This window comes from Somniosus microcephalus, chromosome 10 (assembly GCF_052327205.1).
Source record: "Somniosus microcephalus isolate GS21.2 chromosome 10, FLI_Smic_1.0, whole genome shotgun sequence".
NCBI lineage: Eukaryota > Metazoa > Chordata > Chondrichthyes > Squaliformes > Somniosidae > Somniosus > Somniosus microcephalus.
The window spans coordinates 186,725,845-186,748,939 of NC_140996.1; the positions used below are offsets into that span (position 1 = coordinate 186,725,845).

A 23,095-nucleotide genomic window follows, 5' to 3' on the forward strand; every position below is an offset into this window, starting at 1 on the left:
ATTACACATTACCAGATCTAAAATAACCTGCTCCCTGGTTGGTTCCACAACGTATTGTTCTAAGAAACCATCCCGAATGCACTCTATGAACTCTTCCTCGAGGCTACCTTTGCCAATTTGATTTGTCCGTTCTATATGAAGATTAAAATCGCCCATATATATTGCAGTACTTTTCTCACAAGCCTCCATTATTTCTTGATTTATACTCTACCCTACAGTGTAGCTACTGTTAGGGGGCCTATAGACTACTCCCACCAGTGACTTCTTTCCCTTATTATTTCTCATCTCCACCCAAACTGATTCTACATCTTGATCGGCTGAGCCAATATCATTTCTCACTATTGCACTGATCTCATCCTTTATTAACAGAGCTACCCCACCTCCTTTTCCTTTCTACCTATCCTTCTGAAATGTCAAATACTCCTGAATATTCAGTTCCTAGCCTTGGTCACCTTGCAACCACATCTCGGTAATGGCTATCAGATCATACCCATTTATTTCTGTTTGTGCCGTCAACTCATCCAGCTTGTTACGAATGCTACGTGCATTCAGAGAAAGCGCTTTTAATTTTGTCTTTTTACCATTTTTCCCTACTCTGACTCTACTTTGTGATGCACTCTTATGTTTATACACTCTGTCCCTTCCTGTCACACTCTGGTTATTATTACCCCTATCGCTACCCTGCACTATTGCCTTCTCCTTTCTCTTTGACTTTTTAAATTTCCCCTCACCTGAACCCTCCCCTCCCCCCACTATTTAGTTTAAAGCCCTAGTTATTCGATTCTCCAGGACACTGGTCCCAGCATGGTTCAAGTGAAGCCCGTCCCAACGGAACAACTCCCTCTTTCCCCAGTCCTGGTGCCAGTGAATCAAAACCCATTTCTCCCACACCAACCTTTGAGCCGCTTGTTCATCTCTCTGATTTTATTTACCCTATGCCAATTTGCTCGTGGCTCAGGTAGTAATCCAGAGATTATTACCCTAGTGATTCTGCTTTTTAATTTGGCCCCTAGCTGCTTATACTCCCTCAGCAGAACCTCTTTCCTTGTTCTATCTATGTCGTTGGTATCTACATGGACCATGACAACTGCATCTTTCCCCTCCCACTCCAAGTTCCTCTCCAGCCCATGGGAGATGTCCTTAACCCTGGCACCGGGCAGGCAACACAGCACTTCGGGACTCATGCTCTCAGCTGCAGAGAAAAGTATCTATTCCCCCTAACTATACTGTCCCCTACCACTACAACATTTCTTTTTACTCCCCCAACTTGAATGGTCCCCTGTACCACGGTGCCGTGGTCAGTTTGCTCATCCTCCCTGCAGTCCCTGCTCTCGTCCACACAGGGAGCAAGTACCTCGCACCTGTTGGACAAGTGCAAGGGCTGAGGCTCCTCCAATGCTACCTCCTGGATCCCCATACCTGCCTCACTTGTAGTCACACCCTCCTGTCCCTGATCATGGATCAAATCTGAAATATTTAACCTAAGAGGTGTGACTGCCCCCTAGAACAAAGTGTCCAGGGAACTTTCTCCCTCCCTGATGTATCGCAATGTCTGCAGCTCGGACTCCAGCTCATCAACTCTGAGCCGAAGTTCCTGGAGCTGCAGACACTTACTGCAGATGTGGTTGCCTTGGATCACACTGGTGTCCACCAGCTCCCACATGTTACAGCTGCAACACATCACCTGCCTTGCCATCTCTATTGTATTTTATTTAATTAATTACATCAATATCGATCAATTGTCTATTTATAGTTTTTAATCTAGGTAAACTAGGTTATAACCTTGTTTAGTTAGTTATAAATTTAGTTATATGCTATAGGTCTTTACGGTAACCTAGCCCTCAGTCCTAAGAGAAAAGAAATACTCACCACCAATCACCTACCTGCCTACCTCTGACATCACACTTTGATCTTTTGTTACTGAATTGGAGCCTTGCTGCTCCTCCCCCGCTGGCTCTGCTCTCAGGCCTCCTCTCGCCGCGCTCTTTATTCTGCTCCCACTGCCGCTCTGGTTCCGCCCAGGTCCGCTGGCTCTGCTCTCAGGCCTCCTCTCACCGCGGTCTTTATTCTGCTCCCACTGCCGCTCTAGTTCCGCCCAGGTCGCTGGCTCTGCTCTCCGGCCTCCTCTCGCCGCGCTCTTTATTCTGCTCCCACTGCCGCTCCAGTTCTGCCCAGGTCCGCTGGCTCTGCTCTCGGGCCTCCTCTTGCCGCGCTCTTTATTCTGCTCCCACTGCAGCTCCAGTTCTGCCCAGGTCCGCTGGCTCTGCTCTCAGGCCTCCTCTCGCCGTGCTCTTTATTCTGCTCCCACTGCCGCTCTGGTTTTGCCCAGGTCTGCTGACTCTGCTCTCAGGCCTCCTCTCGCCGCGCTCTTAATTCTGCTCCCACTGCTGCTCCAGTTCTGCCCAGGTCTGCTGGCGCTGCTTCTCCTGAATTCCTTATTACATTTATTAGTGACTATCTTATATTTATAACCTCTAGTTTTGGACTTTCCCATAATTGAAAGCATCTTCTCCACATCTACCCTATCAAACCCCTTTATTATTTTAAAGACTGTTACGGTACCACTCAGCCTTTTTTTTCTAGAGAAAAGAGCCCCAGCCTGTTCAATCTATCCTGATAGTTATAATCTCTCAGTTCTGGGATCATTCTTCTGAATCCCCCTGCACCCTCTCCTATGCCTCCACATCCATTTTATAATATGGAGACCAGAACTGTTGATTCCTTTCCCTTGCTATTGATTTCATCCTCTTCTCTGGTCACTCGCTCATGGCTGAATCAGGCTATGCAAAATCTTGACATGCTATTCAACCCAGAGTTGAATTTCAAACCCTACGCCTTGTATGCCACCAAGACTGCTTACTTCTACTTCCTCAACATTGGTCACCTCTGCCTATACCTCATCCCTACCATTGCAGAAAATCTTATTAACACTCAGCTTTCCTCTAGATGTTCTCCTTGCCAGCTTCCCATCTTCCTCTATAAATTCAAATTCATTCAAAGCTGTCCTGCTCTTACCCATCAGCCCTGCTCTCACTGATTTACACTGGTTTCCAGTCCCAATGCACTGAATTTAAAATGATAATTTTCCTCTTCAAATCCTTCAATAGCCTTGCCCCACCTGAACTTTCCAACTTCTTCCAATCTTGAGTCCCCTTGTGCACCTTTGGTTTTCTGACTGTGGCCTTCTGTGCATCATCCTACTCTGGAGCACTCTCCCTAAATCGCTCTCTGCCGCTCCGTTCTCCAACTTTAAAAGCTTTCTTAAAATGCATTTTTTAGCTCTAACTCTCAACCATTGCCCGCTGTCTGTTGCACTTTATTTTTCTTTGTGTAAAATGTCATGGGACTTTTTTTTATGCCATCTAAATGCAAGGCAGTATTGTTGGCCGAATAAGGACAGTATCTAGAAATCTACTTTACAACAGTCTATTGTCAGCATGGGAAAAAAAATGAGGATTGCTATTCACCTTTTTACATAATGCATGGTTATCTATCTTTATCTATCTTTATTTATTTATTTATTTATATATATATAAAGCGGTTGGTTTGTCTGTCTGTCCGCCCGCCCGTCTGTCTGTCCGCTATACACTCAAGTTATAGAGCGTACCTACACATATGTTGTACAAAAGAAAGCTGATGATCAGGGGAGTGTCATAGGCGTATTTACTTTTTAATCAGACAAAAATTGTTCCGACAGTATACAAAAAACGTTCAAAAATCCGCTCATTAGCGGTTGACCAATCCTACCGCTCATTAGCGTTGAGTGACGTGATGGTTGACCAATCCTACAGTTCAGTGACCTGATGGTTGACCAATCGGTGTGTCACAGGCGGGACCTAATCCTGCAGCCTCCCGAAACTTCGCCGCCATTTTTCCCCTGCTTTTCCTCAACAGCGAGCGGGCAGCAGCGTCGGCCCGCCGGAGCGGGAGGTGAGTTGGGGTCACTCGGGCCGGGCCTCACAACCGCTCGGCCCGAGACACAGAGCGGGGGAGCGGCAGCGGTCGGCCGTCAACCGCACGGCCCTCTAAACTGCCCTGGCAACACCGGGCCCCCCCTGCTAGTTATTAATAAAACTGGATGGTTTTTGTTTCAGAGGAACCTCTACCAAAAAGACAGCTGCTATCTGAATTTGACAGAACTATACAGAGTGATCACAAGGCTACATTCAAACCTTTACTATGTGACCCTGAAGGTAGGCTGCTAATTCTGTACAATCGGGTTCTGAAAGTATATACTGATATTTTCACATGGTTAGTGTTTAACTTCACTTTTTATTTTAGAACTATATTTTACCACCTTTTTAGGTTTCCTTCCTCCACTAGTATGCATTATTTCCTAGCTCAGAGGATTTGTATTTGAATGTGAGAAATTGCGCAATGTTGCTCTCACTCCATTACTATTTTTTATCTCTGCGGGCAAACTTACTGGTTTCTCTTCATGAGAGCCTGAATAATATTTGAGCATTACTGCCGTCATCCTGTGTCCTAGCCTTCCAGGCTGTTAGTATCCAACACATGCAGTTGACAGTCAACATGAGCCACTCAGTGAATTCAGGGCAGGCTCCACTGAACTGACATTGTGAATTTTATTTTCAAGAAAGGTGCCAAAATAAACCCAGGCAACTACAGACCCATTAGTTATGTGACACAAACTGGAAAAAATAAAAGAATTTTCATCATTAGGAACAAACTTGAGGATTACCTATATAAAAATAACCTAGTAAATGATAGTCAATATGATTTAAAAGGCGAGATCCTGACCAATGTTTTGGGAAGTTGCATGATGTAGTGCGCCGACAACAACCTGGCCCTTAACACCAAGAAAACAAAGGAAATAATCGTGGACTTCAGGAAGTCCAAAGGCGGAAGTCACACCCCCATCCACATCAATGGGGCGGAGGTGGAAAGGGTGGCCAGCTTTAAGTTCCTCGGAGTCCACATCACGGAAGACCTCTCCTGGTCCCTCAACACCTCCTCTCTGGTGAAGAAGGCCCAGCAGCGCCTATATTTCTTGAGGAGGCTGAAGGGATGTAATCTGTCACCCCTGATCCTCTCTAACTTCTACCGCTGCACTATAGAGAGCATCCTGACAAACTGTATCACGGTATGGTACGGCAGCTGTAGCTCCCATGACCGGAAAGCCCTGCAGCGGGTAGTCAAAACTGCCCAACGCATTACCGGCACCCGGCTACCGACCATAGAACATATATATCAGAAACGCTGCCTACGGAGGGCACGGTCCATCATCAAAGACCCTACCCACCCCAGCCACACAGTCTGTTCGCCCTCCTACCATCTGGAAGACGCTACAGATGCAGTCGCACCCGTACGACCAGATTTAGGAACAGCTTCTTTCCCAGGGCTGTCACCCTACTGAACTCCACAAATAAACACTAAAGCCTGCACATCTGCCGATGCACTTTATTATGGTCATATTTATGCTAATATATATGTACAAATGTATGTTGAAATGTTTAAGTGTCCTAATCCAAATTGTACACTCTCGGGAGCCGCAAGCCTACATTTCGTTGTACTGCATTTGTGCACTAACAATGACAATAAAAGTTGATTTGATTTGATTTTGATTTGATTTGATTTGAACCTGTACAGAAGCCTTCAATAAAGTCCTGCATGAAAGACTGCAACAGAAAGCCTAAGGCAGTTGGTATCCTCGGTATTGGGCCTGAAAGTACGGTGGTTTCAACAGCGTATGCTTTCGGAGGCCTTCTGAAAGATGCGTGTGCACGAAAACCCGGAACTTGCGATCTGACAAGTTTCGCATTAACAGATCGTTCGCATCTGCTGCAAAAACACTTTAGCTGGCGCAGAGTTGGGTTTGCACAATTACTGCCCAGTGAATGCCCACAAAACCCTTGCGCCTGGTAAAAGCCGGTGTAAGGCCTTCTTTTACCAGCGTACGGGTTAAAATAAATGTTACAATAACATTTTAAAAATGATTAAAACATACACATACGTTTAAAATGAGTTTAGGTAAATTTTGGCCTGTTTTAAAATGTTTAAATTTGATTTTCAAAAAATTTAATTTTTATTCTAAATGATTAATTAAAAGGTCTTTTAATTAATTTTGAACATGGGAACATTTATTTTTATTTAAATTGTGTTATTTATTTATTTGGGGATTTCTAATATGCTTATGGGGATTCCTTACGAAAATGAAATCCTCATAGGAATCCCCCTTTCAGCATTCCGTAGGGACCGCTCCCTCCGAGACACCCTAGTCCACTCCTCTATCACCCCCAGCATCCCTTCCCCTTCGCCCGGCACCTTCCCGTGCAAGCGCAGGAGATGCAACACCTGCCCATATACCTTCCCACTGTCCAGGGCCCCAAACACTCATTCCAGGTGAAACAGTGATTTACTTGTACTTCTTACAATCTAGTATACTGTATTCGCTGCTCACGATGTGGTCTCCTCTACATTGGGGAGACCAAACGCAGATTGGGTGACCGCTTTGCAGAACACCTCCGTTCAATCCATAAGGGTGACCCCGAGCTTCCAGTCGCCTGTCATTTCAATTCACCGCCCCATTCCCACTCGGACCTCACCGTCTGCGGCCTCTTGCATTGTTCCACGGAAGCTCAGCATAAACTCGAGGAACAGCACCTCATCTTCCGATTAGGCACTTTACAGCCTTCCGGACTCAATATCGAGTTCAACAATTTCAGATCATAACCTCGGCCCCTATTATATTTTTATATTTTTTATCCACACTTTTGGTTTGTGCCTTTTCCTCTTTTTTTTCTCTCTTCCCACACATAGCAGCTGTCTTTCACTCTGCCAGCACATTTCACACTTCATCTAGAGCCATTGTTTGTTTCTTTACCTGTCCTATTACTCTCGTCTCACCATGAATATCTCTTAATGTCTCTTCTTTCATCCCCTCCCCCATTTCCCAGCCCCCAAACTGCCTTTTAATCTTTTCATTTCCTGCCTTTTTTTCTCAGTTCTGTAGAAGGGTTTCGACCCGAAACGCTGACTCTGTTTCTCTCCACGGATGTTGCCTGGCCTGCTGAGTTTTTCCAGCGTTTTCTGTTAATAAGAATCCCCCTTTTTGATTGGTTGACCAGGCTCACGTGATCTCAGGGATGCTTGCCAACTGCATGCGCCCCTGGGATCCGTGGGCCTTGACACCTGGGTCGGAAGCGTATCCTGGAGGTACGTCTCTGACTGCAAATTCAGGGCCATAATTTACTTATGGATCCCCCACGGTGTTGCTCACAAAGTCAGGCCAAAGCAAGCATCCCTCGGAGTGCATTAGTGACTAGGTATGTGGGGATCTGGAGCTTTTGAAGCTCTACCTAGTTACAGAAGTGTACAGCTGCAGGGTTGACTGCGTGATGAATAGCTTTATACTGTAATGGGAAGATTCCATTTCGATACCACCTAGAGCAATGTTGTTCAATAGAAATTGCTGATTTGCCACATGTATGGCTGCAGCGACACTGTTTTAGCCATGTGCACCAATATTGGTAGAAAACGCCTTGCACACAAAACAGGTAAATGTACTTAACGTATATATTTACGTAAATATCTACCGCTATTCAGTAACGTAGGAAGTAAAGCGCTCGCAACAATCCTAAAACACTCACACACTACTTTTCATCTTACCATTTTACCAACAAACGCACAAAAAGATTAAAATACACGTGCATACAGGTGAGTATTGAGATCACATGCTCAACGACGGTTACTCATTACTCATTTTTTATTTGCTTATCAGAAATGCAATTAACCACATCTGGATTCTCAATTAGCCACATGTGACTAGTGGCTAACTTATTGGACAACACTGACCTAGAGGCATGACACAATGCTGATGCCCAAATAAGAAAACTGCGACACCCAAGGCACATCTTATAAGCCAGTAACGGCAACACATTCTATATCACACTAACAAATGGTGTTTAGTGTCGGTAATCACTACAGAAACATGTGGCCACATTAGACTTGAAATAGTTTATTTATTTCTTCTGGTTTCAGACTCATTCAGTGTATCTTGGTGGGGATTTAAATAAATAGAGTGCAAAATCTTTATTGCTCTAATATTGACATTGCAATATAAGAATTAGTCTCCCTAAGTGTCACTATTACCGTCTCCAAAAGTGTTAATATCACCCGAGAAGAGCAGAACTAAGATAATGGTAACCATTGCATTAAGAGCTCATGTAGTGGGTGCACTAATTCAGTTAAGTTCTACATAACTAGTTTTAATCATTTTGATGAACTTTATTTTTAACATTCTATTAACCAAAGATGGCAATATAATTATGATGAAGAGACTGGAGAAAGTAAAGCTCTTTTCAGTAGAACAGAAAAAGTTAAGAGGCGATCTGATACAATCGCTCAAATTTATCCGGTGTTTTAATGAGCTGAATCGCTTTATTTAGACAATAATGGAATTTTTTAACCATTGGGGGACGAAAAATGAAAGTGTTGTTTTTTTTCAGGAGCACTTTGTGACCGAAGGAAGTTCATGTACAGTATCCCACTTAAACCTGTCGTCTGTGGTCCACCTAAAGACAAAAGGTAATTTCAGTAGTATGTTTCAGAAATGAAGTTTAACCTCTGATTTTAAAATACATGGAAATAGTAGGAAATAGAATTTTGATTTGAATATTATTTTTGTTACTTATTGCAAAAGCAAAACTTAGAAATTATGATTTTAATAAGTGATGCACAAAAACATTTGTGTATTAAATTCATTTCTACACCCCATACTGATTTTTGTATTTGTGCCCAAAATGTACTTTGCAAGACCCCCTCTTATTTTTTACCAAAAAGGTTTGCTTTGCTTTTTCCTCCGACACTCAACTTTTGCTTTCTCAATATTTATCCACTTCCCGTTTAAAAGCTGTTAATGGATTCTGCTTCATCCACTGCTTATGGTAAGGCATTCTGTGTCCCAATAACACTGCATTTAAAAATAATTCACCTAACATCTTCCTTTGTGTTTTTTTTGGTGACGACCCTAAATGTATTCCCTCTAGTTGCCAACTTACCGACCAGTAGAAAATGTATATCCCAGTTTACCGTATCAAAATCCCTTATAATTTTCAGCACCTCTAGGCCACTTTAGAGGGCAGTTACGAGTCAACCACATTGGTGTGGGACTGGAGTCACAGGCCAGACCAGATGAGAAAGGCAGGTTTCCTTCCCTAAAGGACATGAATGAACTAGATGGGTTTTTACGTCAATCCAATACCTTCACGGTCACTTTTACTGATGCCAGCTTTTTATTTCCAGATTTTGTTTTAAACTGAATTTGAATTTTCAAACTGCCATGGCATGATTTGAACTTGGATTCTCTGGATTAATAGTCCAGGCCTCTGGGTTACAAATCTAGTAACATAGCTACTACTCTGTTGTAACCATCACTGAACCTTCTTTGCTGTTCTGTAAAAATAATCAAATGTGTGTATTTTGTTGTTTGAATTCTTTATTTATTTTGTACCTGTGTTCTCACTCTTTGTCTAGCTTCCTTTTTCGTCCAACTTTCATCCCCCCCCCCCCCCCCCCTTTTACCTTCTCCAGTTGAGAGAGTGGCTGAAGACCTCCTGCCAGGCATTTGCCATTCCTAATCTCTCTGCATCCAATGGAGAAGTGTGCAGGAGTGTTGGTAGATGATCGACCCGTAGATTTTTCTTTTCTCTCCAGTGGAAATGTACCTTAGTCTCCTCTTAGCACTTCCATACAACGGCATGATTGAGGTCAAGAATTCACTGTTATTCTATCATTTTGGGGCTCTTTTGTCTCCCGTTTTCAATTTTGGCTCTTACTTGTTAATGGCAGCAGTAGCACCGTAAAAGGCAAAATAACTTCCTAGTGATGGAACTGGAATCTTTAAACTGCATGCAACATCTCTAACCAACAGAAGCAAAAATTACTTCCTTTGGCATTCATCAGTGAAAATCCTAGTTAGGCTGAAATTTAAACTTGGGATCTAATTTGGGTGTTCAAAGGTACAATATCAATGCACCTGGCAAACTAGATTTTTTTTAAAATATATGAAAGAGGTAGTCATCTTGGCAGGAACAATATTCTGTTCCAAAAAAAACCTTGTATTATAATCGTTCAATTTCTAACTTTAAAAAATATCTATATTTTGACAGCATTTCAAACTGCATTCAGCAACAATTGATTTCTCCTAATGTCACATTCCCTGTCCAAGAAAACTCAATTCAGCATAATTTACGCCTTCATCATGAAGCCAAGCTGCTAAAAGGACAAGCTGCAGTATTCATACCTCCATTCCAAAGGCACTCTGATGGTTACATACAGCAGAACAGCAGCAGACAGAGTACATCAAAGCCAACAAAAACTTTTGTCCCACCATTCAAAACTGTTCCAAATTCTACTCAAGTGGAAAAGCAAGAGAATGTGAAGATTGTTAATTCTCCGATGCAAAGTGAAATTGGGATTTCTACAAAGGCCAGTAACTGTAATAGGCATTCGCAAAATGATGGCACATTAAAAGATGATCCGGTGAGAGTCAGATGTCTTGAAGACAAAGTCCAATCAATATCTGATACTTCAGAAGAACTTGAAGCCGATGCTGAAGGTATTCCTATTGTACCCATAGATATAGTATTTGTCCTGCTTTTTGTTTTAATTATTTAAACTAGGATAATATTTTTCTGTTACCTGCTTTTCATTAAAATTGAGAAACCAAGGTGAATGGTCACGATCTACAGCACAGGCCCCATGAGACAGGGACAAGGTAAATGGGAAGTAATGATTAGGTAATACCAAGCTTGGATTTTAAAAACCTGAAGATTGTAGGAGGAGGGAAGCAAGACGTTTCCCAGTTTTGAAGTCCTGGGAAAAAATGAATCCAAGTAAAGACCATGTGGAGTAAGTCTTGATTTCAGCACAGTTGGAATGTAAGCAAGAGGAAGTGTGTGTAGGATAGCCATGTTTTGAATTTTGAATGTCTCATGATTTAAGTTGGGAGTCTACCATCTATTGTTGGTGCAGTTATTGGCCAATAAACATGAAGAATCATAAACAGAGAGAATTAACGTCGCAGAGTTTTGATCAACTTTTTGCATCAAGGTGAAGCACACTGGCGGCTATCGCAGGCACAAAGATTGAATCAAGACAGAATAAACCCCTTTCCTAAAATTATAATATCTTTTGTATAATATATCTGGGAGTAATTACAAGGTACTACTCTAATGTCAGGACTCTGTATCTAAAATTTAGATGTTCACTGCTAGGTCCACTTTTTCTAGGTGTGTGTATATATAGATAATGTGGTTTTGGCATAGTGAGCATGACCTTGGTGTACCCCAGGGGTCAGTGCTACGTCCTATATTGTTTTAGTTGAGCATATTGATTATTTAGACTTGGCATAGAGAGCGTGATCTTGACATTTGATGATGACACAAAGGTGGGGGGGGCGGAGCGGGGGTTGACAAACAGTGAGGAGAATTGTAAAAGATTTCATAAAAGGCATAGGTTGGTGAAATGGGCAGAAAAGTTGCAGATGCAATTTAATGTGGATAAGTGTGAGGTAGTACATTTTAGGAGAAAAACAAGGAATGGAAATGTACACTCAATAGAAAAATGTTGAAAGGTGTGGATGAACAGAAAGAATAGGGTTCAAATAAAAGTACAAGTGTAAATCTATAAAAAGGTAAGGCTCTTTAAAAAAAGCCAACAGTATTTTTTTTTAAATATAGAGTACGGGAGCAGAGAAGTAGTGATAAATGTGTATGAAACATTGGCCACGCCAGTTAGATTACTATGTGTGGTTTTAGTTGCTGTATTATAAAAAGTACATTGAAGCCATAGAGAGCGTACAGCGCCAGGGACCTGGGTTCGAATCCGGCCTCGGGTGACTGTGTGGAGTTTGCACATTCTCCCCGTGTTTGCGTGGGTTTCCTCCGGGTGCTCCGGTTTCCTCCCACAGTCCAAAGATGTGCGGGTTAGGATGATTGGCTATGATAAATTGACCCTTAATGTTAGGGGGATTAAATACGTGGGGTTACGGGGATCGGGTGGGATATGTGTCGGTGCAGGCTCGATGGGCCGAAATGGCCTCTATCTGCACTGTGGGGTTTCTGTGATTGATTCTGTGATATGATGCCAGGGATGGAAAATATAGTTAGGAGGTGAAACACAATTCTGTGATTATTTCCTCTGGAACAGAGATGGCTAAGAGGAAATTTAATTGAGGTTTTTAAAATTATGAATGGCTTTGATAAAGTGAATAGTGAAAGACAATGGGCTGGATTTTGCTAGGGCCGGGGAGGCGGGATTGGAGGCGTGTGGGGGATAAAAATCGCAAAACTGGCGTGCGGGCCCAAACCCGCCTCCATCCCGCCTCCACGCAATTTTCCTAAATTCGTGTCTGCTGGTCCCGACTCCGTCCCGCCTCCAGGAGGCGGGATAGGCCCTTAAGGCCCTTAACAAGCCCTCAATTGGCTCTGTAATCCCATTTTCCTAACCACTTGCAAGTTTACTCGTTTTCCCACGTGAAACACGCCTGGTGGGAAACACGCATCTGAAACCTGGCGGGAGCACAACTGGCTTGCGGAGTAGCAGCTGCAGCTCAACCATTAAATGGCAGATTTGAACAGGCTTTAATTGCAGGTGGCATAACTTTGCTCTCTCAGGTCTGGGGGATCTTTCAGAAGGCATACCCACAGCTCTGGAAGTTTGCAGCCTGACAACCATCTCCAGTGTGACCTCCTGGGAAACCCCTCTCGCCACCTTCACTGAGCGCTTCCTCAACTGAGGCATCTACCAGAAGCATGGGAGCCATTTTTGTCCTGCCCTTCTGGATATTACATGAGGCCGCCCAACAGCAGCAGCAACAACAGTTGCGCCAAGCTGCTGCTGCCCCACCTGAGGATGCACAGGCCAGAAGGGGCCAGCGCATGGAAGGCCGTCGGCGCAGGAGATACCCCCCAAACAGGGTCTACAGACGCAGGGTCAGCTACCTCAACATGTTTGAGCAGCAGTGCCAAAGGCGGCTCCGACTTTCGCGAGAGATAGTGGCTGACATCTGCGCAATGCTGCAGCAAGACCTGGAGCCCAGAGGAGCAGCTGGACACCCCTTATCAGTGGCCGTCAAAGTCACCATCGCACTCAACTTTTTTGCCTCAGGCTCATTCCAGGGATCAGCAGCAGACATCAGCGGCATCTCCCAGGCGGCCGCACACACCTGCATCAAGCGGGTAACCGATGCCCTCTTTGCCATCGCGCACAATCACATCCATTTCACCAAGGATCGAGCAAATGTCATGGCGAGAGCGGTTGGATTTGCTAATCTTGCAGGCTTTCCAAGGGTGCAGGGCATCGTTGATTGCACACATGTGGCCCTTAAGGCTCCCCATCGCAATCCTGGTATTTTTGTCAACCGCAAGGGCTTCCACTCCCTCAACGTTCAGCTGGTGTGTGACCACAAGAAGGAAATTTTGCATGTTTGTGCCAAGTACCCTGGCAGTTGCCATGACTCCTTCATACTGCGCCAGTCTACTGTGCCTCCGCTATTCAGTCCGCCACACCAACTTAACGGATGGCTACTTGGAGACAAGGGCTATCCCTTGAAGGCGTGGTTATTGACGCCGCTGAGGAGCCCATCCAACGCAGCTGAGGAGAACTACAACTCCAGCCACCTTTCCACCAGAGCCATGATCGAGCAGACCATTGGTCTGCTGCAGATGCGCTTCAGATGCCTGGGTAGATCAGGTGGAGCCCTGCAATACTCAGCAGCCAGGGTCTCCAGAATCGTTGTGGTTTGCTGTGTGCTTCACAACATGGCACAGCGTCGTGGCTTGCAGATGGCCGAGGACCAAGTGGCTCCTGACATATCCTCCTCAGATGAGGAGGGGGAGGAGGAGAGCGAAGACGAACATCTTGCAGAGGCTCATCAACCAGCGGCAGCAGTGCGCGAGAACATTGGTGGCCGGCATGCAAGGAACGCGCTCATATTGGGCAGATTTGCTGAGCCTCGCCCATGAGGGACTATTGCCTCGCATCCTTTTACCTGAGCACTGACAATAGCCAGGAACCAGCTGACTTCTAGCGATGTGACCACCATACTGACCTCAAAGTGAAAGTCCCATTCGCGAAATGACACACGCCACAACTACAGCAGTAGCCAACAGATGATTTATTAACATTATTCTGATGGCTTTCAACCATAACACATTAAATTCCACCCAAGTGACTACCCTTGTGACTATTTGTGCAGTTTCTTTCTCTTACGCGTGCTCCTACGTAGTGGTTCCCCAGTGGCATCAGCAGATGTGGAGGTCCCTTGCTCACTTCCTTGCTGCTCCTGTCTGGACACCTTTGGCGGGCGTCCTCTGGGATTGCGAGCCTGTAAGGGCTGCGCAACAGTCTGCTGCTCCTGCGGCTGTGCAGGGGTTGAGACGCCGATCTCACTTGGGTGCTGACTCAGGTGGGGCTCTGACCGAGGACTTGTCAGTGGCATGGAAGTTTGAGCGCTTGGAGAGGAGCCCCCACCTCCTTGTTCTCTGCCACCATCATCCCTCTCATGGGTCAGGTCCCCCTCAGCGCTTGCAAGTGGCGAGAGAGCACCTTGCTGCACATCAGGGGAGCCATGGGGACCCGTGTCAGGACTGGCAGTCCTTCTCAGAGGGACTGCCATGAAGGTCTGGTTTCTCTGTTCAATAGCTGCCCATCGCTCCTCCAGAGATGTCAGTCTAGTCTGAACACTCACCATGTTTTCAACACTCGCGTGACTTATCTCCTCCATGGCCGTAGCCAGCCTTTCCACGGAGGTTGCCATCCTTTCCGTGGTAATGCGTTGATGCGCCAATGACTCCACAAAGGCTCTGCTCATGTTAGCGACGGACTCCTCCATTCGCTCCACACTCTCAGCAACCCTGGAGACAAAACCTGCCAGAGACTCCTGCATATTTTCCTGGAGTGCCATCACCGCTGATACTGTGGATGGACCCAGAGGCAGCGGGTCGACATGCAGCTGAGCCGAGCTGGGAGAGTGCTGCGCCCTCCGACTAGGACTCTCCACTGCTGTCCCTGTCTCCACCATCTGCTGAGGCTCACTTGTGAGCTGTGATACACCAGGTGACAACACTACTCTATGTCCCGAAGGTCCCACCGAGGTGTGAGTGTCTGCGCTGGTGCTGGGTGCGTTGCCTTCTGCTGACGCTGCGCCCTCAGAGGTTGCAGCTTCCTCTGAGGAGTCTGGATGCTGAGGCTGAACCTCCCCCTGCGTCCTGGAGACGGGAGCTTGCGATGGTCCTGTGGGGGAGTAAAGGAAAGTGTCAGAGATGAGAGGCCAGGGTTACCTGCACAGTGCTTATTGCAGATGATCAGAGGTCCATCTGCAAGAGCTTCCAAGTCATTATCAGCAAGTCATGCAATGCAATTGAGAGAGTTGGAAAACTTCTGTCACCAGCTTGCTCTGCTGCACCGGTCTCTCCGTCCCTCACTTGTGTGTCGTCCTGGATGCCGACGATCTCCAGGATCGCCTCCTCCCATGGGGTCAGCTGGGCTAAGGAGGCTGCCCCTCCCCCTGTCCTGGCTCGCTCTTTTCGGTTGTGAGCTCTCTTCCCTGCAATGGGGGAGACAAGTGGAGTTTGAGCGAGAATGAAGGAGTGAGTGTAGAGAATCGATGGCATAGATGCTTAGAAGGAGAGAAAGATGGCGTGAGATGGCAAGACCAAGGGCCCTCCCTATGTGATGTAAGTTGTTTTCATAGCATGACAGTGATAGGGAGTGTGAGGGCTGCATAGTCCATTAGTTAGGTGAATGTGACCATAGAGAGAGAGGGAGTGGGAAAGGGTGCATGGATGTCAGTGTCAAGTGGGATGTGGAGGAAGAGATTGGTAAAGCTGAGAGCTGGTGAGGAAAGGCAATGGGGATCAGATTAAGAGTGATGGGAACATCATACTCACTTTTCCAGTGCGCAGAAGGTCATGGAAGCGTTTCCGACACTGGATCCATGTTCTGCTGGTATTCGAGCTGGCGTTCACCTGCTCTGCCACCCTCAGCCACATAGCCTTGGTTTGCTGGGGTGGCTTCTTCCTCCCCGAGGAGGAGAAGAGCACCTCCCTGCTCTCTGTCGCTCCCTCCACCAATGCCTGGAGGGCTGCCTCGTCAAATCTGGGGGATGCCTTACTCCGATGTGTCGCCATGATTGATGATGGTAGCAGCAGCTGCCAGGGCCAGAAGCTTGGCAGTCTGCTGAAGTGAGCAAGGCTTGTGGAAGCCCTTAAATGAAGCAGCAGTGATGATGTCATCGGAGGCGAGCTTCCCACCTGAAAAGCTCACTGGCTAGGGGTTCCCACACGTGGGGAATCAATTGGGCTATAAAATCAAAATTGCATCAATTTCCCACATCGTTCAGGATTCGTGTGGGAAACACGAAATGTGGGGAACACGACCCCAACCCGCCCCCGTAGCAAAATCCAGCCCAATGTTCTCTCATTGGGAGTCAATGATGAGGACATGTGTTTAAAATTGCTCCAGAAAGGAGCTGGCACAATGGGCCCAATGGTCACCTGTGTCCTAAAGTTCTATGTTTCTGTGGGTAAGCATGTCTGCAGAGATGGTCCTAAGCCATCTTGGCACAGATCAAAGAGATAGGCCCATCCTGAGGCAGTGCGTTTGATTGAAATTTGTAAATGAGACCTTTGAGACTGGGACAGGGTCAATAATTGGCTGTTGTCTTCTTTGACAGGTGGCTAAGGGTCTCCAATTCGGGATTATATTGGTCTTAATATTTTGGGTGGACGTCATTTTCAGTTATTTTAAATCAGGTTACTTACAGGCGGCGGACTGGAAACCCTTTGTAAAAATACTTATTTTTGGTGATAAATCCATTTTCAGCTGTATTAATAAAACTGCACCAAGTCACCACTCTTAAATACATCAAGGAATACATTTTAATGGAAGGAAGAAACAATTACGTTCTACAGTATTATGTTGCTCGATTGAACTGGTTCATGGAATATTTTACATTTGTGATTATGCAAGTGAATTTTACCGGAAACTTGAAGCGTAACCTAACCAATGCAATTTCAAATGCATTTTGGACACAATTTCCCAATTGCACTCAAAGTGGAAACTCTATCCCAGTTAGTTAAAAAAAAAAATTAGTGTATGTTCTATGGCACATTGTTTTGAAGTTGATGTTTAGAGAGAAAGTGAGTGGTGTCTTTATTATTTTATGTAACAAAGATAGTGGAGAAAAGTATTACCACTGTTTATTCACTTTTTTTTAAGTATATAAAACCACCTGTTGGATCAGAGCCTGATTCTTTGGTCTGGCAAAAATATATTTAATCAAAGTGAGGAGAATCACGTGATAAGTGTATAAAGAAAGTGTTCTCCATTGCAATGCCTAGGACTTGCTATTGTTTACCTAGATATTGGGCAGAAAAAGGTGCATGCGGAAATGTAGGGGATGCAAGGTCTTGTAGAAGTGGATTATGACACTGAACCCAAGAAAATCTTTACCATTTTTAAAAAAAAAACAAAACATGACACTGACCCTTCAAGTACTGTTCCTTTACTTGACTATCTGTATTCACATAGTCTACTGACTAGCCCTGTGTTTGGCTTCAGACTGACTGACTTATCTGGCTGCAGTTCAGTCAAGATATAGCCCTCAAGTTCCTTTTGAAAATAGCAGAACAAAGATCATTAAATGTATGTATCAGAAATAGTTTTAGATAATCAAACATTAACAGGATTCAAAACTATATTTTCCCGCCTTAATACCGCTGTCAAATAAACATAACTTTAAAAGATCCCTGGAATACCAGTCTTTGACTTGAACTGTGGACAAAGCACCCTGTCCTACCCAAATACTGCAGGAAGAATCCAATTAACAGTAGTTTTATGGAACAGAATGGACCAAGTTGGTATAGAAGCACAATTTACAAATATATGTCTGATGCAACCTTCTCATTCTGTCAAACCACCTATGCTATTTTTTCTCTAGTGAGCCTTGGTTTTAACTGTGTATCGAGACCAGCAAGCCCTCCTGGGTCTTTTTGTGTAATTGCAAATCAAAACTTGATGCCACCGTGTTGGGATTTGAACTCAATTCAGTAAGTAGCCCTTAAAGCTGGATTTTGCTCAGTGAAAACCCAGATTTTCTAAACTTGCTCCATCTCTGGGAGTCAGGAGAAAGAAGAAACAAAATAGGGTTTGAACTTGAGTATAAATAATAAAATTAAAGAAGTTTAAAAATAGGATTGAGAATGGGAAAGGAAGAAAGTAAAGATGATGAGCCATACAGAATTTCAAGTGTGTTAATTTTTTTACATTAAATTAAAATGTGTGAAGTGTTTAAAATGATTATAAAAATAGCTTATTTCAGTGTCGCAATAAGCTTAAAATGAACAAAACCTGTTGACCATGAGAGATGGGAATGTTCCTGGACCTGTCAGCAGTCTTAGGTAAGATTATTAGTGCTACATAGACAAGATCACTCTGGTCTCCCTAAAAGGACAATAGTACTTCATTTTGATGTTTTTACAGGTTTCTCAAGGATAGTTCAGAATTGGTGTTGCGCAAGGGATCTACAGGAAATGAGATTAATAAAGAAGCGAAGGCAAACTATTCGTCCACAGCCAGGGAGCTTGTACAGGACTAAAACTTCTGGTGCATCAAGACTGTCTCTGCAAGCAGCAGTTGAAGGGAATGTTCCAACTTCTTTTACAGAAGAACAGGTACAAACTGAATTGCAGTTATTTTGATTTTTTTTAATTCAAATATAAATTCATGTATTATAGGCAACAATTCAAAGAATACTCCTGAACAAAATTCAATTTTTGTGCTAAGGAATGTTAGCGCTGGGTCACGAAGCACCTACTTAATTGAAGCTTGTCCTTCTGGTATTGTAACTCACCCAGCCGAGCAACACTCAATTGAAGTTGAATTATTTGACTCTACTACCCTGTTTGTCAGATTATTCCAAATGATCATCACCCTTTGGATAAAGATTTTTTTTCCTGTATCTATAATCCTCTGGTGCTATGGCCTGACTTAACTTGAAGTAATATTCTGAATTCACATTATCTGTACTATACAATATAGTAATTTACCTCACTGTGATCCTCTCCGCTTCTGACTAGACTATAGATCTTATGGTTCTCTAATCTTTCGTTCCTTAACTGTCCCCTTTACACTCGGAATTATTCTTTTTTGCAATTCTTTGCATCTGGATCTAGTGCATATATATTTTTTTGAAGTGTGGTAACCAAAACTGTACACAGTAATTGAACTGTACTCTGACCAGTGTATTATGAAGCCCAAGCATAATGGCCCAGAAATTCGGGTCGAGGGCTTCCCGCGGGTGTAAGCCCCCGACCTGCACTTACCTAGCGCGCCGGCCGTTGAGCTGTGGGCCCCTGTGGAATTCCAATCCTGGGCCTCCTCCAACTGCCGGTGCGCAGTGCTTGCGTATCCCAGGGGTGCAGTTAGTTCGATGCGTCCCCTGGGATCACGTGGGCCATGGGGAGCTTCATTCATAAGTTTGACAGGAAGGGCTGTCAAACTTATAAATACTACAAACCCCAAAACATCACTAAATCTTCAAATACATTTTTTTTTAAATCACATTTTTAAAATAAACTATAAATTACATGAAATAATTATTTTAAACAATTTAAATTTTTGAAAAAAATAATTTTATTTTCTAACGCAGCTAAAAATAAACTTACCTTTCTTTAAAGTATTTAAAAATAATAAACCTGTGGAAAAAATGTTTTAATTTTAATTAACTTACCATGTAAAAAGCAGGCCTTGTGACTGCTTTTTATATGTGTAACTTCTGGAGACTTACCCTCCCGGGAAAATCTGCAAAAAAAAAAAGTAAGTTTGATGCGCACGCGCAGCCTCTCCTGCGCACGCATTCGAACTCTGAACCCCTTCTTTCAGGGGAATGGAAGTGCCGGTTTCCCGCGCATGCGCAGTGCATGCAGGAAACCGGCACTTCCATTGGGCTTATGGGTGAGTACCCCGTGCGTACTCACCCGTGGAGACCTGAATTTCTGGGCCATTATATGCAGACTTGTGCTCCACTGTACTGAACATGTATCCCAACATTCCACCTTTTCATTGCTTCTCCATTGTCTTGACATTGAAAGTGACCAGATTTTGCCCAGGTGCTTTTCTTTGACTCTCTCTTATTTCTTTTCCCTTCAATGTATTCCTTTGCTGCTTATTCTATATCCCATTACGCAATACGTTGTATTATTAAAGGATAAATTCACAGGCCCCATGTTCACAGTGGAGAACTGTGCTCAAAGGGAGTGCGGCTTGGAGATGGGGCTATAATAATATCATAGTTCCGATTCTCCAAACCACACTTCCTTCGAACATGGCTCCCCATTGGGAGTGTAGGGTTGGTGAATTTACTCAAGTTTAATTTTCCATTTGACTGTGTCAACTAAATATTTCTGTAGAACATTAACTGCATCCTCCATACCGACTGTGCTCCCTATTTTAGTGTTATCTGCAAATATAACAGGATTATTACAATTGGTGTCTGTATCCAAGTTATTAATATAAATAAGAAAAGGGGATCCTTTCAAAAAATCCATTCGGCAACTTCCTCCAGGCTGGTGCTACACCTCTCCGAACTGACAAAAAAAGTAAATGGGTGCAAAAACCATGGGGGACTGGAGGAGGTGGTGATAAGCCTTATTAAGCATGTGACTATATACAGTGCCACGCAAATTAAATCCCTAGGGGGAAAAATTCGGTATCGCCCCATTTGGGGCGCCGTTATCGGCCGTGCGCAAAGTTCAGCGCCTGGCGCTAATTATCGCCTCTGACAACAAACTTGTCTTTTATCGCCCCTGGAGGTGATTGGAGCGCTAAATCAGGCACTTCACACCTGTCTTAAGGCGCAAACGCCGAGGAGTGAGGCGCTACCTCAGAGTGCTGGTGAAGCAAGGAAGGGCAAATCAAAATAAACCTACAAAGTGCTGCTCAGTACTCAAAACTCCTTCACACAGCGTTGAATCTCTCCAGAAGTCTCTCTCTCTCTCTCTCTCTCTCTCTCTCTCTCAAACTGCTTGGTGCAAAAATGTCACCGACAAAAAAAGGCAGGAAGCGGTCGCCTTTCAATAGCGCTCCCCTAGTCCCTTTCTGACAGCATAACGCTCTCCTCAACCTGTCGTTGTTAGCGGTAAGGCGGGGGGCGCCACTGAATATCCGGTCCGGGGTGCTAACAGGGCGTTGTGCACGCGACTGACATCACAATCTGCCAACGCAGGAGACCGTGGCGGGAGTGTTTAGCGCCGCCGCAAAATGCCTAGTTAATTTCGCGAGTGGCACAAACATCGCCGCGCCCGGCCTCTGGTTGCTTTGCACCCCAATTGGCGCCCTCTTAAGGCGCTAACGGGAGGCGCAAACAACTGAATTTTTACCTCCTAGTCTCCTTTGGGATCCTCATATACCCAGGCTTCTGTTGTTACCTGACCCCATACAGCTACCTAAACTTCATTATTTGTCATGAATACAACAGGCAAAAATGAAGCTGTGGCGTGGATGTGATGCAATTAATTTGTATAAGGAATTGGAGAAACGGTGGTGGGGGGGAAGAAAAACTGGATGACCAGAAACTTGAGCGGAGTTGGTGGGGGATTGGGATAAGTGCTATACCTAACTAACTTGCAAAATATGCAGAGGAGATTTAAATGACAAACAAATTAAGAAAATGAAAATCCAAAACCATAAGAGACAAGATGAGGAATAGAGGAAAAACCCAATCATTCTCAGGATCTGCTCTGATTAAATTGAATGTCCAGGCATCATTGTACCTTTTTAGTTGATACTGTACCAATGTCCAGAAAGTGTTCCTACTGCATATGTGGTCAATTTTAGGCTCTTTCTATAAGTGAAAATTCAGTATTTGGAAATGTGTCCACATCACCTTATTAGTAATTTTAGCATAGTACCAAGGCACTGGACACAAAGAAGTCATTTTTTCATAGCAAGCATCCTTATTATAATATATATCCTACACTTTAAACATGCAAAATTTAAATAACTCCCAAGTTACAGCACCTACAACATTGACAGAACTTAATAGAGTTACAAAATAAAGAAATTATAAACTTTTTATATTTTAGTAAAATATATTACATATTCTATGTTATGTGTATAAAACAGTATATGTAATAATATATACAATATATGTTTAGAATTTCTAAATTCTTTACATTTATATTTTGTAATTCCTTTAAATTTATTTTCTCAATTTAACACTGCTGATAAGCAATGGAGTGAAAGGTTATCGGGGTAGGTGGGAATGTGGAGTAATCAGATCAGCCATGATCTTATTGAATGGCGAAGCAGGCTCGAGGGGCCGAGTGGCCTATTCCTGCTCCTAATTCGTATGTTTGTATGTTTAAAATATAGGCTTGGCCTGCTGGGGTTTTGGCCCCTTTCCATTGTGATATTATGTGGGTTCACTCCCACAATTTTATGAGTTGCTGATCTCAGTCATTACTAGGGCACAGTCCAGTGCGTTCAGATAGAGCGGGGTAATCTGAGGACGACTCACTCAAAGCCACTCTTGCAGGCCATCTAGTGATTGTCATGGCCGAGCAACTTTGTAGAGGCTTCTTATAGACTCCTCGTGTGGTGCTTAGTCTGAGGAGACTTTAAAGGGAAGGGGAAAACTAGTTAAAATTAAACTTGGGGAGGGATGTTGTGAACATTTTTTTTCTAATTATTTATTTCATTGCACATTTGACTTCAGAAATGACATATGTCCAGTGCTGTTCTCTGTAGAAAAAGAACTGAGTTGCATGTGCTTCATGGACCAGATTGCCACGTGGCCCGTAGTTGTAGTTTGGACACACCTGGTTAAAAACATTCTATATGAGGTTGCAAAGAGAACAGTAGAGCGATAGGATAGTAGGAAAGAGTTGTATCATTTATACTAAGGCCAGTGTTATACTTGGATCAGAGGGACCTAAGTCAATGGATAATTTTTAAGAAGTATGGGGAAATGCTTGGTCCAAATCTTAATCAGACATTTTCTTCCAGTTGACTTCCCATTTCTTTTGCTTGGAAATAATTCAGAAATGAGAAAATATCAAATGGTTCAATA

The 23,095-nt window shown here is 44.0% G+C and overlaps 1 protein-coding gene across 4 annotated transcripts in view; it reads left to right on the plus strand.

Moving 5' to 3' along the window:
- Positions 1–23,095, plus strand: part of brca2 (BRCA2 DNA repair associated) — a 136,195-nt gene that overhangs the window by 51,625 nt on the left and 61,475 nt on the right. For all 4 annotated transcript variants that reach the window (XR_015079777.1, XM_085999333.1, XM_085999330.1 and 1 more), the window contains exons 12-15: positions 4,095–4,193; positions 8,469–8,547; positions 10,131–10,579; positions 18,508–18,698. Coding sequence is in view for 3 of the 4 variants with exons in the window: in XM_085999333.1 (XP_085855459.1) it covers positions 4,095–4,193; positions 8,469–8,547; positions 10,131–10,579; positions 18,508–18,698 (818 nt within the window). In the remaining variant the exon portion in view is untranslated. The remainder of the gene's footprint in view (positions 1–4,094; positions 4,194–8,468; positions 8,548–10,130; positions 10,580–18,507; positions 18,699–23,095) is intronic.